This window comes from Seriola lalandi, unplaced genomic scaffold, assembly GCF_002814215.2.
Source record: "Seriola lalandi dorsalis isolate HSWRI2012SDOR001 ecotype SW California unplaced genomic scaffold, Sedor1 jcf7180002054939, whole genome shotgun sequence".
NCBI classification, from domain to species: Eukaryota; Metazoa; Chordata; class Actinopteri; order Carangiformes; family Carangidae; genus Seriola; species Seriola lalandi.
Genome location: NW_019525659.1, coordinates 882654 through 897544, shown reverse-complemented (window position 1 = coordinate 897544; position 14891 = coordinate 882654). Strand labels below are relative to the sequence as shown.

At 40.9% G+C, this 14891-nt stretch overlaps 1 protein-coding gene across 1 annotated transcript in view; it reads right to left on the bottom strand.

The window, feature by feature from the left end:
- Positions 1 to 13110, bottom strand: part of megf10 (multiple EGF-like-domains 10) — a 58816-nt gene extending 45706 nt beyond the window's left edge. The window contains exons 1-2 of the mRNA XM_023397809.2: positions 12948 to 13110; positions 3264 to 3399 (exon numbers count right to left, since the gene is read on the bottom strand). Coding sequence (XP_023253577.1) covers positions 3264 to 3382 — 119 coding nt within the window. The 5' untranslated portion in view covers positions 3383 to 3399; positions 12948 to 13110. The remainder of the gene's footprint in view (positions 1 to 3263; positions 3400 to 12947) is intronic.
- Positions 13111 to 14891: the final 1781 nt, after the last annotated feature.

The window sequence follows — 14891 nt, the reverse complement described above, 5'->3', positions numbered from 1 at the left end:
GAGCAGGTGTAGATGAGAAGGTATCTATAGTAGCAAATTATTTCTTAGTTTTTTCTGACCAACACCACCAATGCAACATTCAATAAAGCTCTAATAATAACATCTAATTTTTTTGTTATCTGTTATCTGCACAGGCCAGAATTCGAGAACTAGACTTGGAACAGTGGCATCACCTGCTGCAGCTCCGTCTGAGCTCTGTGACCCAAGACTGGTGTTTGATATGTTACAAATGACATCAGCAGATGCGCCTCAACCAGACCCTCCAGTTACAGGTCATCCCACCTGGTGCATTAGCCAGAAATGTCCACACATGGAAACCATATACAGAACCAGTCAAAAGTTCGGGAAAGTGTGTCCAAGCTTTTGACTGGTACTGTATCAAGTATTTTGCTGTCCTTTTTCCCAGGATGATGTAACAATACCAAGTACTATTTTTTTCTTTTTATACATTACTTGCGTAAATGTTTAGATTTGTATTTTATTATTTTGCATTCTTATTTATATGCACAATCTGTTCTGAGCTTTTTGAATAAAACCTTTAAAATGATACATGCCTTTTCCTTACACTTACACTTTTTTCATTTAGTCTCTCTTTGTATGCTACACAAAAAATAATAATCCGATGTGGTATGTCACTTGTTTATTTTATTTTTATGGACATAAATAATACACATATATATAACATTACTGAAAGATTATTAACAATATAAGATATATACACAATGAATCATTGCCATACACAATATATTTACTGTTGATTATAAGCAGAGGTGAGTGTCGGCTGACAGGTCAGGCTCTGCTGTGGCAATCTGTCCTTTAGAAAGAATATCACAATTAGCCAACATGTCTACAAAAATAACATTTAGATAATTAGATCTGAGTCTCTTCCAAGGACGTATAACAACTGTTGCTACATAGAAATACAAGTCTCAGGTTATTTTGCTGAGGGGAAGATGGTTTTATGGTATAAAATACTTATTTGAGAGGTTTGGTTAGTACATTGAGTGAAGCAGTTATGGAAATTGTTTCCCATATTTTTGTGTGGCTGATCGACACAGGTACACAAATAATAAATTCAACAGTTTTTCGCTAATATGAGAAATGGTCTCGACTGGATATTGTGAGGAGCACCCTTATGTATGTAAAACAAAAGAGCTAAAGATGAAAGAGGGATGCATTTATATGAATAACAGTGGTCTAAGCAATTAAAGGGATGGTGGTCTCATCAGTCCGTGTTTTACAGCTATGGAAAGCTGCGTTTTGACCAAAAAGTACCTGGAACTAAAAGTTCCAAAACTTAAAGTTCCAGGTACTTTTCTTCAGGAACTTAAAGGTTCCTGTGGCCCATTGTTGTCTGTGTTTCCACTGCGGCCTAAAGTCCCGGGAAGACACTTTGAGGACATAACATGAGTGAAAATACGGGCCAAACTGCGTCCCGTACATATTCAACACAGGACGCAGCATTTTATATTCAAATCCATGTCGATCCCGTATTATATGTGATGGGTGGCAACATCAGCCACTCCGGTTGTTGTGGTCCTGTTTCAGTTTTTTTACCTCCTCCTCTTACGTGTTTCACGGTGTGGAAAATGTGTTTGCTCGCTCGCTTGCTCCCTGCGGACTTTTAAACATGGCAGCTGAAATAAAATGCGGCCAGGACTCAACCAGTAAGAAATGTTCAGCACTGCAGACCACACCCCCCAAAGGTCCTGAACCTTTGGAGTACTACCCCCCGACCAGGTACCTTTTTGGGGGTCGATCAATTACCCCGTAAAAAAATTTAGACCCTGGTTCCTGCGGTGGATATTCATAGTGAATTTCTGTGATTCATCTCGCATGTCCATTACAAGACTACTCTATATTTAGGGTTAGACCCTAAAGTTAATATATTTACTATTAACATAGTTCCTCAAAAGGTTCCCGGTTCCTGGGGAAAGTTTCCTGCGGTGGAAATGCGGCTGAAGTTGGGGAGTCTTTCTCACAACTGAAAAAAGCCATGACAGACATAGACCATCAAACAACTACAGTGCAGACATCACCAAACATATCGGCTGCACAAATTACATACAAGGCAACGTTATGTGTAAACATAAAGTTAGTTACACTGCAGCATAGCTGATGTTGCATACACCCAGTGTTATCTAAAATTAGCTTTGGCTTATACATAAAACATACATTGGTTTATGATTAAACAGCTGCAACAGCTAATGAAGCAGTTAGCTATGTTAGTTAGCCCCCCCCCCATCCACTTCCCAAAACAAAACAAACATGATAATTACCTGTGTAACAGAAATACAGCCACCATCGCATCACTTTTTAGCTCCTCTGTTCCCTCAGTTGTCGCCATCAAGCTATGTCAGTGTTGACTCTTGCACTTTCCAATTTTATTTTCATGGCAGCTTTTTCTGTTACCGTCTTCCTTTGACGAGTGAAGCTGCTGCTGAGGTCACAGCCTTCGGTGGAACTGCTTTAACCTTCTGTGCCATTCCTGTGCGTCTTCTTCCTCTTCTCACCTGCGACTGCCGCTTGTCTGACACTGAAGCAGCTCGGCCATGCAGCAATAACCGCGAGTGAACGGCCAGAGAACGCACAGGCATGCTAGTGGGGTTGACAGCCAATCATTGCAACGCAATGATTGGCTGAGTTTTTATAGTCCTGTGACTGACACAGAGGATGGATATTTTTCTGTTTATTGTCAGAGCATTTCATTTATTCATTTCTATCGGAATGCTCAGACAACTTAAAGAAATATCACAAAAAGTGTTTCTGAAACAGATGAGCTACTCCAGCTTTAAGGTACGAAGGTCCAGACGTCACAGATTAACAGATTAATGTGTTTCAAGGTTTATCAGATACTAAAACACTGCCAAATTATTTATTTATGATACAATTTTCATGGCAGCAACTATTTTAGCTTTCCTTGAATCAATGACATTTAGCATTCATGTTGCAAGCTAATCCACCAGGTATGTGCCCTTGCATGTATGTGATTGGCCAACGCAGTGTCTTATTGAATGATCTCAGGCTGCCTGACTGGTTAAAATGAATGAGAGGGCTGTGTTTTCCACACAGGACTACTGTCGCTCTGAATTCGGCCTGTGGGTCTCTCATATGGTTTGATCTCCTTTTTTTTTTTGCAAGTTTGGCCTGTAGAATTAGTTACCATGGCAACTGAAATGGGTGGGAGCGTGAACAGTCTTTGTAATACAGATCCCTGAGGTGAAAAGCCTTTTGAAAGAAAAGATAGCGGTATTGTGACTGACCTCTCCCAGTGGCTGCAGACGTTGGGATCCTCCAGGTTGAGGGAGGAAGCGATGCAAGGCAGGAAACAGAAGGCCACGGCCAGAAGAAGAGTCCTGTGGCTGTGCAGTAACGGAGCCATCTCAGTCAGAGCTGCACCTTCAGACAGGGAGGGATGAGGAGAGGACACAAGTTCACTGTCTGTATCGATAGGTTTCAAGCTCACAAAATAAAAAAGAATACAAAATAAATTCTTCTACTATCTAGACAAATGGCGTTCCACACAGATTGTTCTCATTGTGTTTAATTCACCTGGCCCCATAGAGCCCTATATTCCTCCCCAGTCTGGCCCCTTTATTTTAAATGGGCCGAAACTTCCATTTAAGCAAGTCAGGTCTCACATTTTTATATGATCATTTCCTGTTCAAGTGAATAGGAAAATGGTCTCAGATTTTGGTCGCCACTGTATCTAAAATCACCATCACCATGAAGGAGGAGGAGGACACAGAAAACTGAGTCCTACACCCAAACCCCTGTCTGTGTTTCTGTCAGCCATTCAGCAGGGCATACTTCTCTGTCTGCCCAGTGATCCTTACCATCAGTACTCCTGTCACATCACCCAAATCTGAGAGCCAGAGGACAGTCAAATAACTCCAGGCTGATAAAGTCAACTAACGAGAACAGAAAAGTAAACTGCGGTGATGATTACCCACCAGAGTTCATGGATGAAGAAATGCCACCTCCAACTTAACCTCTCTGAAACTGAACTCTTAAGTCGTTCCGGCCAATCAGTCTCTTCATCATGACATCAATATCAAAATCCTCTCCCTGACTTTCCTGTCTCTCTTTCACTGCAACTGTCAGAATAAAGGCGAAAAATGCCCCTAACAATCACGTCTTCATCCCTCAACCCAACCAAGGTCATGAGAAACCTGGGCTTCAAGTTTGATGATTTGCCATGGAAGTAATCTGTTAATGCACAAGACAGCAGACTATACAATCTGGTCCTGCTGGTAACAACATAAAAGTTCCTATCGTTGACTTATCGAAGTGATAAGAGTTTTTCAACAATTTTATTGTTTTAAGATCATTTTATTTTTAAACATTTAGAAATAATATTAATATTTGCATTTATTTTTTCTATACTTATATCCTTTCACCAAATGATTTGTCGTCCCACTTGCAATACCTTCATGGCCCACAGGTTGGGAACCACTGCTCTATACAACATCAGACCTGACGACACAACAGTGTAAAGCTTAACTCACATGCTTCCATACCACTTCGCTTTGCACGGTAATTTCCCCACTCACAAACATATAATCAAGTTATTCAACATATGAATCGGCTATGAAGAAAACAATACAATCATATATTCCCCAGAACATGAAAGGACATGTTTACATTTAGGAACAGTCAGCTGTTTGTGTGGGAACGATGTGACGTCAGTTCAGAGGAGTGTGAGCACTGGTTTTTGACTTGCAGGGAGCAGGTTTATATAAGTTCACCTCTAGTTGTGGAACTTTGACCATGTTTTTTCTAAAATATCACTTACACTGGACTATATTCTAATATACAGTGAAAGTCAAAGGGTTCAGCACAGCTGCTCCAGCCACTTATCTCTGCACTGCCTCACACGAAGAGGAGCAGTCCATCAGTTGTGTGGAACTATTTTGGCTTTAAAAAGGAAGATGCTGCACAGCGTCAGGTATTGTGCAGAACCTGCCTTGCTACCGTTGCTACCTCACGGGGCAACACCACTAACCTGTATCAGCACTTTAAAACACACCTCAAAGCCATGTAGCATAGTTAGCATAGTTAGCATAGCCCGACAAGGATCACTGACCGAAATGTTTGAAAGCATACCTCCATATGAACGTAATTCAAAACGGCACAGGGAAACAGCAGAGTTTTTTTGCTGCTATAACTGACCTGTGGTCAAACCGTACATAGGGGCCCTGTGAGAGTCTTACGGTGCATTTCATTAATGAAGTTTTGGACCTCAGAGCTTTCTGCTTGCAAACTGCCTACTTCCCAGACGAGCACACAGGGCTGCAACAGGGGCACATTGCAGCCGGTCATGACGAGAGGCTTGCCAGCTGAGATCTCCATGAAGAGAACGATGTCTGCATAACGACGGGCAATTTTTACATGTTTACAAAGCTGTAAGTTAAACTAATCAGTCAATATACGACTGTGATTGAAGTAGTAAAAATAAAAATATGTCATTCATATCAATTCATGCATCATCTAATTTCATCATGACGTAGGCCTGGCCTACAGGAAAGAACATTTCATGTTTAGTATTGTGTTAGTCATAATATAGAATGATTTATTGCTTGTGAGGATAAAGAACTTAAAATAATAAAATAAAAAAATTACATATTAAATCGCATTATTGGTTAAAAACCCCCAAAACAATTCGATTATTTTCCCAAATGGTTCAGCCCTACTAAGACATCATCACTTCACTCATCACAAACAAAGAGGAAATAATACAGTGACCAATAACTCTCAGTGTACAGGAAATATGACATTAGTATTGTGTTAAGAAAACAATCTAAACCTTATGATTTAGTTTAATATTAATATATTGGCTAAATTAAAGAAGCCGGTATGGTCTTCAGTGATGTGTGTTTATACATCAAAGGAACCCTGTTACAAATGTGAGACGTGTTCTACAAGAGGTGCTAAAGTCTAATCCAAAGTACTGCTTGATTCTCAGGAGGGATTTTTATTTGTATGTCTGGTCTCCTTCCTGAATGGTACAGAAACAGCTGGTTGCTCCAGCACGATATGGCAACTTTATTACTCCAGATGCTGGATGAATATAAAGGGGTCAGTAAGGTTAGTCCTGTGTCTTCTGGCGAGCCTCCTGTTGAAAAAGTTGGTTGATGGTGAAGCCTGTTAGATGTCTCCAGTGACTGTATGGCTGCTGACAGTGTGTCTGTGCAGGCACTTTATGGGCCAGCAGGGCCAGCGCTCTCAGGTTTCACTGGGCGAAGAGAGGGCACAGCTGCAGCCACCAACACTGAGACCCTCCCCACCCCAAGACAACTGCACTGCTGCACAAACAAGGGCCATGCTGTGTGTGTGAAAGGGCTCTAGACACACAACCCCTAATGGGGCGGATTAGGCTGGGCTGCATAACTTTGATACACTGTTCCAGGCAGCACAGTATTGACGCCTCTCTGTCCACTCACAAAGGACTGCCAGGAACCAAGACCTGCTGTCTGAAGTCCCTCCAGGTCCAGACAAAGGCTGTACTCAGGCCACGGACCCATATTTATTTGCAGGCACATGCGGTTTTCGGAGCCTGAAAGCATCCAAATGCAGCTAAAATGAGACATACAGATTTGTGTGATCTTTATTACGAGCTCCGTGCTCAAGTTTTCAACTGTCAGTAAAGGCTTTATATTTTGTGATACCACATGATCAAAGAGTCATTTGTCCGGTCAAAGGACTGATGTGACCGAGGTAGCTCTTCAAAACCGCACATACAGGAACACATCTTCAGTCATGTGCGCTGCCAAAACATGACATGAAGAAAGGTCATACTCGCAAATCATTTTCTATCACGTTATCTCAAGATAACAACGCTTGTTATAGAGACAACGAGATATCATCAGGTGAACACGATTTTGATTGAACCTCATACACTAAGTGGCAGTGACTCTCCTCCTTAGCAACAATCCTTAGTAACTCGTTAGCTGGCGAGGACTGATTATTATCTGATAATATCTTGTTATCTCTGGATAACAAAAATCATTTTCTCCTCATGATAGCTTGTTATCTCGGGGTAACCAACTTTGTTATCTTGAGATATCGGGATAAAAAATATTATGTTTCCGTAGAAACATAACAAAAAACTGAATGACGTTTTTGAAACTTTAAACTAAAGTCTGTGTGGAAATAATTACAGCGGTCGGAGATGAACAATATTATAGAACTTTCCATGCGATATTTAAATCAGCAATAAGCTGAGTTGCTGTGACCTACTTGGTTAAACCTGCCATAATACCCACATTGGCACAAACGCCCTGAGCAGCAAGTCGCTGGTTCAACTCCCATCCAGCCAGACTGTTTGCTGCACGCCCTCCCCCTCCTCTCTCCCTGCATTTCCTGTCTGTCCAAAACCAAAGAACAACAACACGGGGGGGGGGGGGGGGGGGGGGGGGCTGTAGTCTGATATACACACAAGGTTGGCAGTGCCATGACTGAAATTGTAGGGCTGATAAAAACACACCGGGTTGTAAATTTCTCGACCAGCATGACAGCTACTCATGACATCATGATGATTTTAGGACACTCAAAGCTCAGCTCCACTTTCCCTGCGTCCCAGTTACACACTCTGTCACGATACACTAATTACAGCCATGGTCCGTTCACACTGGTAAACACTACAATTGAGCGTGTGGTGATGCTGGGTGGGCACTCTTGTCCCACAATGCAACAGACAGAAAAAAAAGTGAAATTTATAGATGGAATGACTCCGACAACAATAAACAAAAATAAAGCAATAAATCCTCGAAAAGTCAAAGTTGGAATGAACATCTTAGAACAAAGCAGAACAACTACAACTGCACTTTGTCAGAATGTTAGTTAGCATGCACAGCATCACCTTGCTCATGTAATGCAAAGCTTGCAGCGCTCAAAACTAAAGATACAGAAACTTCACTAAACATCTGCACACACACATCATCTGAGCAAAGACCAGTTCAGCTTTTTTTTTTGTTTTTTTTTGCTTTGTTTGAGGAGTTCTTCCAGAAAGACGTGGGCACAAGCAGCTCTCTCACTTTCCCATCGACTCATTAGTTGTACCAAACAAAACAACAGCTGAGACTGATGGAGCTGGCCTACAGCTGACTCTAATGGATGTTAAGCGAGCATGACAAAGTACAGCTTGGACTGATTATAGTTTACCGAGTCCGACCGCATAATGTTGACTGTGATGGTCACACTGAGGATGACGGTGAGACAGTGGTACAGAATGATAAACTGCCTCCCTGACTGGAGGGTATTGCAGCAGACTAAAGTTTGAAGCTTCCAACACTCATCACAAACAAATTCTCATCGTTTCATCATTTCATTGAGAAACTCATTCAACATTTCTATCCATGCAAAATGTATTTCCACTTCATAACTTGAATCCACTGCTATTTCTGATAAATTAAGTAAATCACAAAAAGATGTTTGTTGGTTTCACTTTTCCTGGCACCAGGGACGGAAGTAACCGGTCACATTTACCCTCCTTACACAGTTGCTTTATTGTGGGCTTGGAAAAAATCTGTAATTTCACACTTAAGTATTTTACTTGTTACATTTAAAGTTGAACTCATCACAGCGTAAAAACAAAAATCCTATGCTGAAGTTCTGATGAACTGTGTGTGTAAGAGTCAGATCAGTAGCTGCAGCACAGAAGAAGCTGCTGTTTTCATGCACTGCACATCAAACACACCTGCTGTGTTGCATGACCGACAGGTGCATGATGGGTCTACAAACGCTTAATGCTACAATACTGACAGTGGATCTTTCAGCTGTGGCTTCTATGTTGACTTCTACGCTCAGTGAGGTGTGCACCACCTCTCTGCTGTGTGTGAGTGGACTGATTATATTTTGCATTGAGAAGCAGATTGTGGAGGACTTCACAGTGCACGTGACTCAGGGGGATGTTCAGACAGTTGTGTACAACAAATGATCAACCATTGCTGCATTGCTTAGCAACATAACATTTTTTCTGTTTGGAAAAAGTTTATGTGGAGTTTATGCTGTTTATAAATCTCTGCCTTGTCTGCTGCTTTCTTCTGCTGTTGATTCGAGCAGTTATTTGATTTATGTTGTTTAATATTGCTGCATCAAGTCTATGGACACCGAGCAACAATGCTGAAACATAAAGCCAAACCTTGAAGTACCAAAAGCTGCAGTTCCTCTAATGACAACTACAGCCTGGCTCCAACAGTGAGTCAGTCCCCATAGACTCCCATGTTAAAATGTCCAACTTTACAGCAGAAATAAACATGTTTACAGCCTGGTACAAAAACTGTTTTGGTCTCTAGAGCTAATTTCTTCCTTCATGAAACCTGTTTATATAACTCACTTGTTTACATTTTATTAAGATTTAAAATGATGTATAATTGAGGGTGTGGCCTCTTTGGATTAGCTGGGAGGGGCGGAGTCAGACACCACCCAGATGACGACAGTGGAGCAACTCACTCTGAGCTTCAAAACTACTCTTCAGAAACCTGTGGGTGATGTGAGAAGGTTTTTTAATTGTATGGGATAATGTGGTGTTTCACTATTCTCTCTCAGTCACAGAGGTTTATAACCCATCCCATGAGGGTGTCACTTTTCCTCCCACCTTACTCTCCATTCCTCAACCCCATAAGGAATTATTTTCCACACAAGTGTGGTTGAGGAAGTGTGTGGAAAATGTATTGTTGATGTCTCTCTTGGACACAATGAATGCTGGATGCTGGATGTCTGTGTGTATGTGTATGTGTCACTGATTTCTTTCAGTGACACATACTGTAAGGCAGCACAACTCATGTAGTAACAAAGAGTTATTCTTTTTGTTGTACTGGAATCAGCCTGGACACAGCCTCTTGGAACTTGTTCCCGGTGCGAACCTCCTCCCTGCCAGCCTCATCTTCTTGTGTTGAGATTCTGCAGAAGTAGTACTTGGCATGCTTTGGTCATCTGGTATTCTTTTGTAAGGTCTTAGTGGGAGCGGTAGTTTCGTTCCTGAGCTGTAGAGGACAACCCTACTGAAGCCGTCACGTTCCCCTAGCCATCTTCTCAGGTTCCAGATAAAATTTCTCTCCATGGCTTCAACTGTTGTCAATGGGAACTTGTAGACTAGGAGGATCCAGAGGAAGCATGGCAGGACCCGTGATAATCCACCCGCTGCATCCAATCTTCAGCTTGGACCAATGTCTTCCTCAGGTGTCCTTGATCAAATCAAACACTGGTGTCTACTTTCCCTCTTTTTAAGACCAAGCTCAAACTTTATTTGCTTAGTTTGAATGTCATTCTTGCTCATGTAACCAGCTTCTTCAGGTGCTCCACCAACCACTTGTCTTCAATATATGACATTGTTATTATTGTCATATGAAGGCTCACTCAACTTGATCTTCGGCAGGTTTCACTAGAGGCTGCATTGCCACCACAAACATGGTGACGGAGCTTGTGCAAACTAACACAATGTCTCCTTCTATCCTTTGCCACTCAGCTGCCAATTCTCTTCCTAGGGACTGTTCTGAGAGGCTTCTGGCTCCCTTCTCCACTGGCAGACATCTTGCCCTCCACCCTTTCTGTGAGCATCCATCCACCAGTAGCTGGTTTATCTGCAGCTTCCTCTCAAACGCCTCCTTCATGGGACTGTAAACTCCAACATTACAGTTGTCTTGATGGCTCCAGACCAGATAAGCTACTTCAAAGACGATAGAGATTACAGTATTGTAGTGCTAGATGTGGATTACCAATTCTAAAACACTAAATGCAACTTCAGTGGCAGGCTACATACCATTGCTTCACGCCATAGTAAGCCTGACCAGACTGGCAGGTCCTCAACCCAACACTGAAGACACCTCACATGAACAAACAAACAGGTCTGCGACATGTCAACACTGTTGCACTAACCTGTCCTTACAGTTTACACACTTGGTGGTCTGGAAAAATAAATGTGACTGTGACTGTGTGGTGTTGACAGGTGCAACTTATTAGCCCCATTACAGTCCCTGGGGAACTATTTGTTCAGACTTTCTCCAGTGAGCCCCTCACCATTACCACGAACAGGTGGCACATGGAGAAGCTGCAATGAAATGACGAGGGATGTAAACTACACCTTTGAAAGGGGGAAGAGGAGGGGTGCAAAATGTTGTATGGCGATAGTGATGATTATATGATAAAAACTATTAAATCAAAGAACATCTTTAGGCTACGAGGTGTATCTGCTACTGATGACGTAACCAGTTACTTTGCAGCCTGTGTATACAACTGATAATTACAAATATACATCTAGATAAAACTAATGCAGTCTAATACAAGAGTGCTGCCATAAATCTTTCCTTCAAGAAGGTTATAACTTCTTATTAAAATTGTTGTAGAGTTGTTGATTAGGTTGTATGATCATTGTGGAGGATGTCGTGTGTGGAGCTGTATTGTCTTTTATAAATGGGACAAAATAAAATCACCAATACACCACGCCGGGTGTCCGCAGACTTATAGCAGCAATATTAAGAAATATTAAGTTATAAACCAAACAGCTGCTGCTTCTTATAGAATTAACAGCAGAATAAAGCAGCAGAAAAGGCAGAGAAGTAAACAACATAAACTCCACAGCAGCTGCAGCCGAAAAACACTTCAGCACTAGTTTCACTTTTCAGACCCTGAGTCTACGTCCATTTGTTTTCACAGTCTCACACACTGTTCCCTTTTGTTTTCATCTGTTAAAGTAATGGCTTCTAATCATTCACATGTAATTAATGTTCTTTCCACGTTCCACATTATTAATATCTAATTTTATTAGGGAGCTATGAGTCTGTTGCAAGCTACAGCTATCCCCCCCTAACACTGGTTTTTCAACCTCATGATGACCCAGTGCCAGCAAATGCCTCCACATCCCAAAAAAAAAAGAGAATTTCAAATACAACCAGCCATTCAATGTCACACAAGATGTGAACTTGAAAACAAGCCTGAGGAAATGTGTCATCATCCATTTTTTGCATTTTTACCTCTCTCCCAATTATAGTCACTAATGTTTATTGAGGAAATAAAAACTTCTCATGTGATTTGATCAAACATGTAGAAAAACGGCTGAAGTGGACAGTGTTCCTGAGGAACATCGTAACCTGGCGTTGAATCAGTGTATTGACCCCACAGTCTGTGACAAACATATGTTAGGGCAGAAGCATCTCACTGCAGCAAACACAGAATAATAAAGAACCAGCAGTCATGCAGCGACAGAATAATGTCAGCGTTATTCTGTTGCTGCATGTCATCCATCCTGACACTGTTCCCTGACTGTACGTGAATAAAGAACTGAAACACCCAGCTCTATTCCCAGAAAACCAGCTGCAGCATCCTCCCTCCTAAAATAGTCAAACCCTGTGACTTTTAAAGAGCAGTTTGGTTTGTGTTTAGTGGTGTAGTAACCTTTTCCGACTCTCTGCTGCTCAACTATCAATGGATGAGAGAGGTAGTAGGATGTAGGTCATCATCCTTTTTTTCATTTTAGGGGCTTTGCATTCCTAAGAGACAGTTAATAGTTAGAATTACAGTAAGCCGACATGTGTCTTAAAAGTATATTCATCATTTCTGGACTCCATTTTCAGCCCAAAAGAAAAGAAATTAAATATTTTCCCACCAGAAAAGTTATTATGTGGAGCATTTAGATCATTGTACTGGTGGATGAAGGGATTAGATTAGATCCTGCACATTATCTGCACATATATAGTGTTTATACAGTTGGGTCCAAAAGTCAGAGACCACTTTCCCATTCACTTATACACACTTATAAATACATACATTTGTACAATATGACATAGTATACTCTGGTAAGTACACATCCTACAGAAGCTGTGGAGTTGACTCTCAGCCTGAACCTCAGAAGTCTTTAATGACATCAACATGTAAATATATATTATTCACATGTCGTGTGTGATCACATCGTACAGGTACTCTGCTGACTTTTGAAGAGACATGTTTACCTTATCTATGAGAGAATAACAATCCTGCCGTGGCGCATGGATACGTCCTCCGGTGTTATAGTAATAAGTCCAGTAGTTAAGACAGAACAGCGCTGACCCTGTGAAAGCCCATAAGACGTGAGGCTGGAGTCATTCAGCTGTCTGTCGCAGGGTTCAGGCTCCGGCAGCGTCTCAACAACACACTGACTAAACTTGCCTCATTCTTAAAACACTGCCCGGACTGCTGCGTGACGTCACTCGCCTCTCCACCAATGACGGACTGTCATCCACCTACATGTCATCGGGCTCATTGGACTGAATGCAGCGCTGACTTCACATGATCATGCTGGAGGTAAAACAAAGCGCGCTGGGAAGAACATTCAGCTGCGCCCAAAAAGTCAAAAAAAATTACAAACAAATCAGGCATGAGAATAAATAAAATATACAAAAATTCAACAAAAAAGACGAATAATAATAATAATAATAATAATAATAATAAAGAACGATTTCAAAGATGAAAAAAAGGACAAATATATAATTCAAATGACTTCTCCAGACAAACATTTCAGAATATATATTAACTGCTGACATAGACTTTGTTACAAATTTGAGAGCCTCGATGTTCAAGATCAATTAGAAACAAGTGAAATGACGGACTTGATCTAAGAAATTTCAGGAGGTTTACAATATTGCGTAAATTCGTATCCACTTATTTTGAATGTAAGGATAAGTATTTATGCAATAATATGTAACTTTCAAAGTCCTTCCAGAATATAATGCAATATGAGCAACAGTAGAACAAATGAGATATGCACTCATGTTCAGTCTTACAAAAAGTATATTTGTAGTAAAAAAAAAAAGGTCCTTTTTTCACTACCTGTCCATGACGTCAATGGAAAACCTCAGCAGATCAAGAAAAGATGTGAAGAAGAGTTCATAAGGAGTTAGGTAAAGACAAATGCTGAGCTGAGAGAATCCCACAGCACTTCCACCAGGCTTTTTTTGTTTTTAAATAGCCTAACTTAATTTATTATATATAACATGGAACATAAGTACCCTTGATGTTTTAGGCCTACAATTCAAGTACTCCAAGGTTTCCTGTTCAAAACAGTCACAACACCTGAGAAAGGATGTTATCAATTTATACATAGATAATTTTAACCATCAATCACGCACAGGTGGCAACAACAAAATAGATATAATTGAATATACAAAACAAATTGAGCAAGAGGCTTTGTTACATTTGTTTCAGTAGAGAAGAATTTTAGTTTAGGATTTAGTGAAACAACATTTTTGTCCATTTTGTTATGATGATGTTATTATTGCATTTTTATGCAGCGTAGGCTATATGCATTGAAATACCCATGAATATGGCCTGTATACACCTGGTCCCCTAAAGATGCTCTTTAATTTAATGGATGGAGAGAGCACAGATTTACAGGTCTCTCCATCCCTGCTGAGGACGGTCTTTTCAGTGCAGTAGGAGGCATCTTGCATCCAACAGGGTTCCTCAGACACAGAGACCTGTAGCCTGTGTATTAGTACAACCTGTTTTTAGTCGCAGTATAATTCAGGATAAAAAACATTTCTTCAATAAGTTGCTTAATACATCTTTACTGCTGGACCTAGTACTTCTAGGTCTACTGGCACAAATACTTTTAATGTGTAGTTTTTGAGTAATGCAGTGTCAAACTCCCTTCCAGAGAACCAAAACAAGCCATTTTGCCTAACTTTGATGTAGGACAAAAAACATTTCTTCCATAAGTAGTTCACGAGCATTATATTTTTGGACTTAGTCGCCTACTTCTCAGACTATTTGCACAAATATTATGAAATACTTCTACCTTATAGTTTTTGAGTAATCCAGTGTCAAAGTCTCTTCCAGAGAACAAGAGTAAGGCTTTCTGTCTTACTTCACTGCGGTCAAGCCAGTCGCCATTCACGTTTCCGTGGTCAAACCATTCG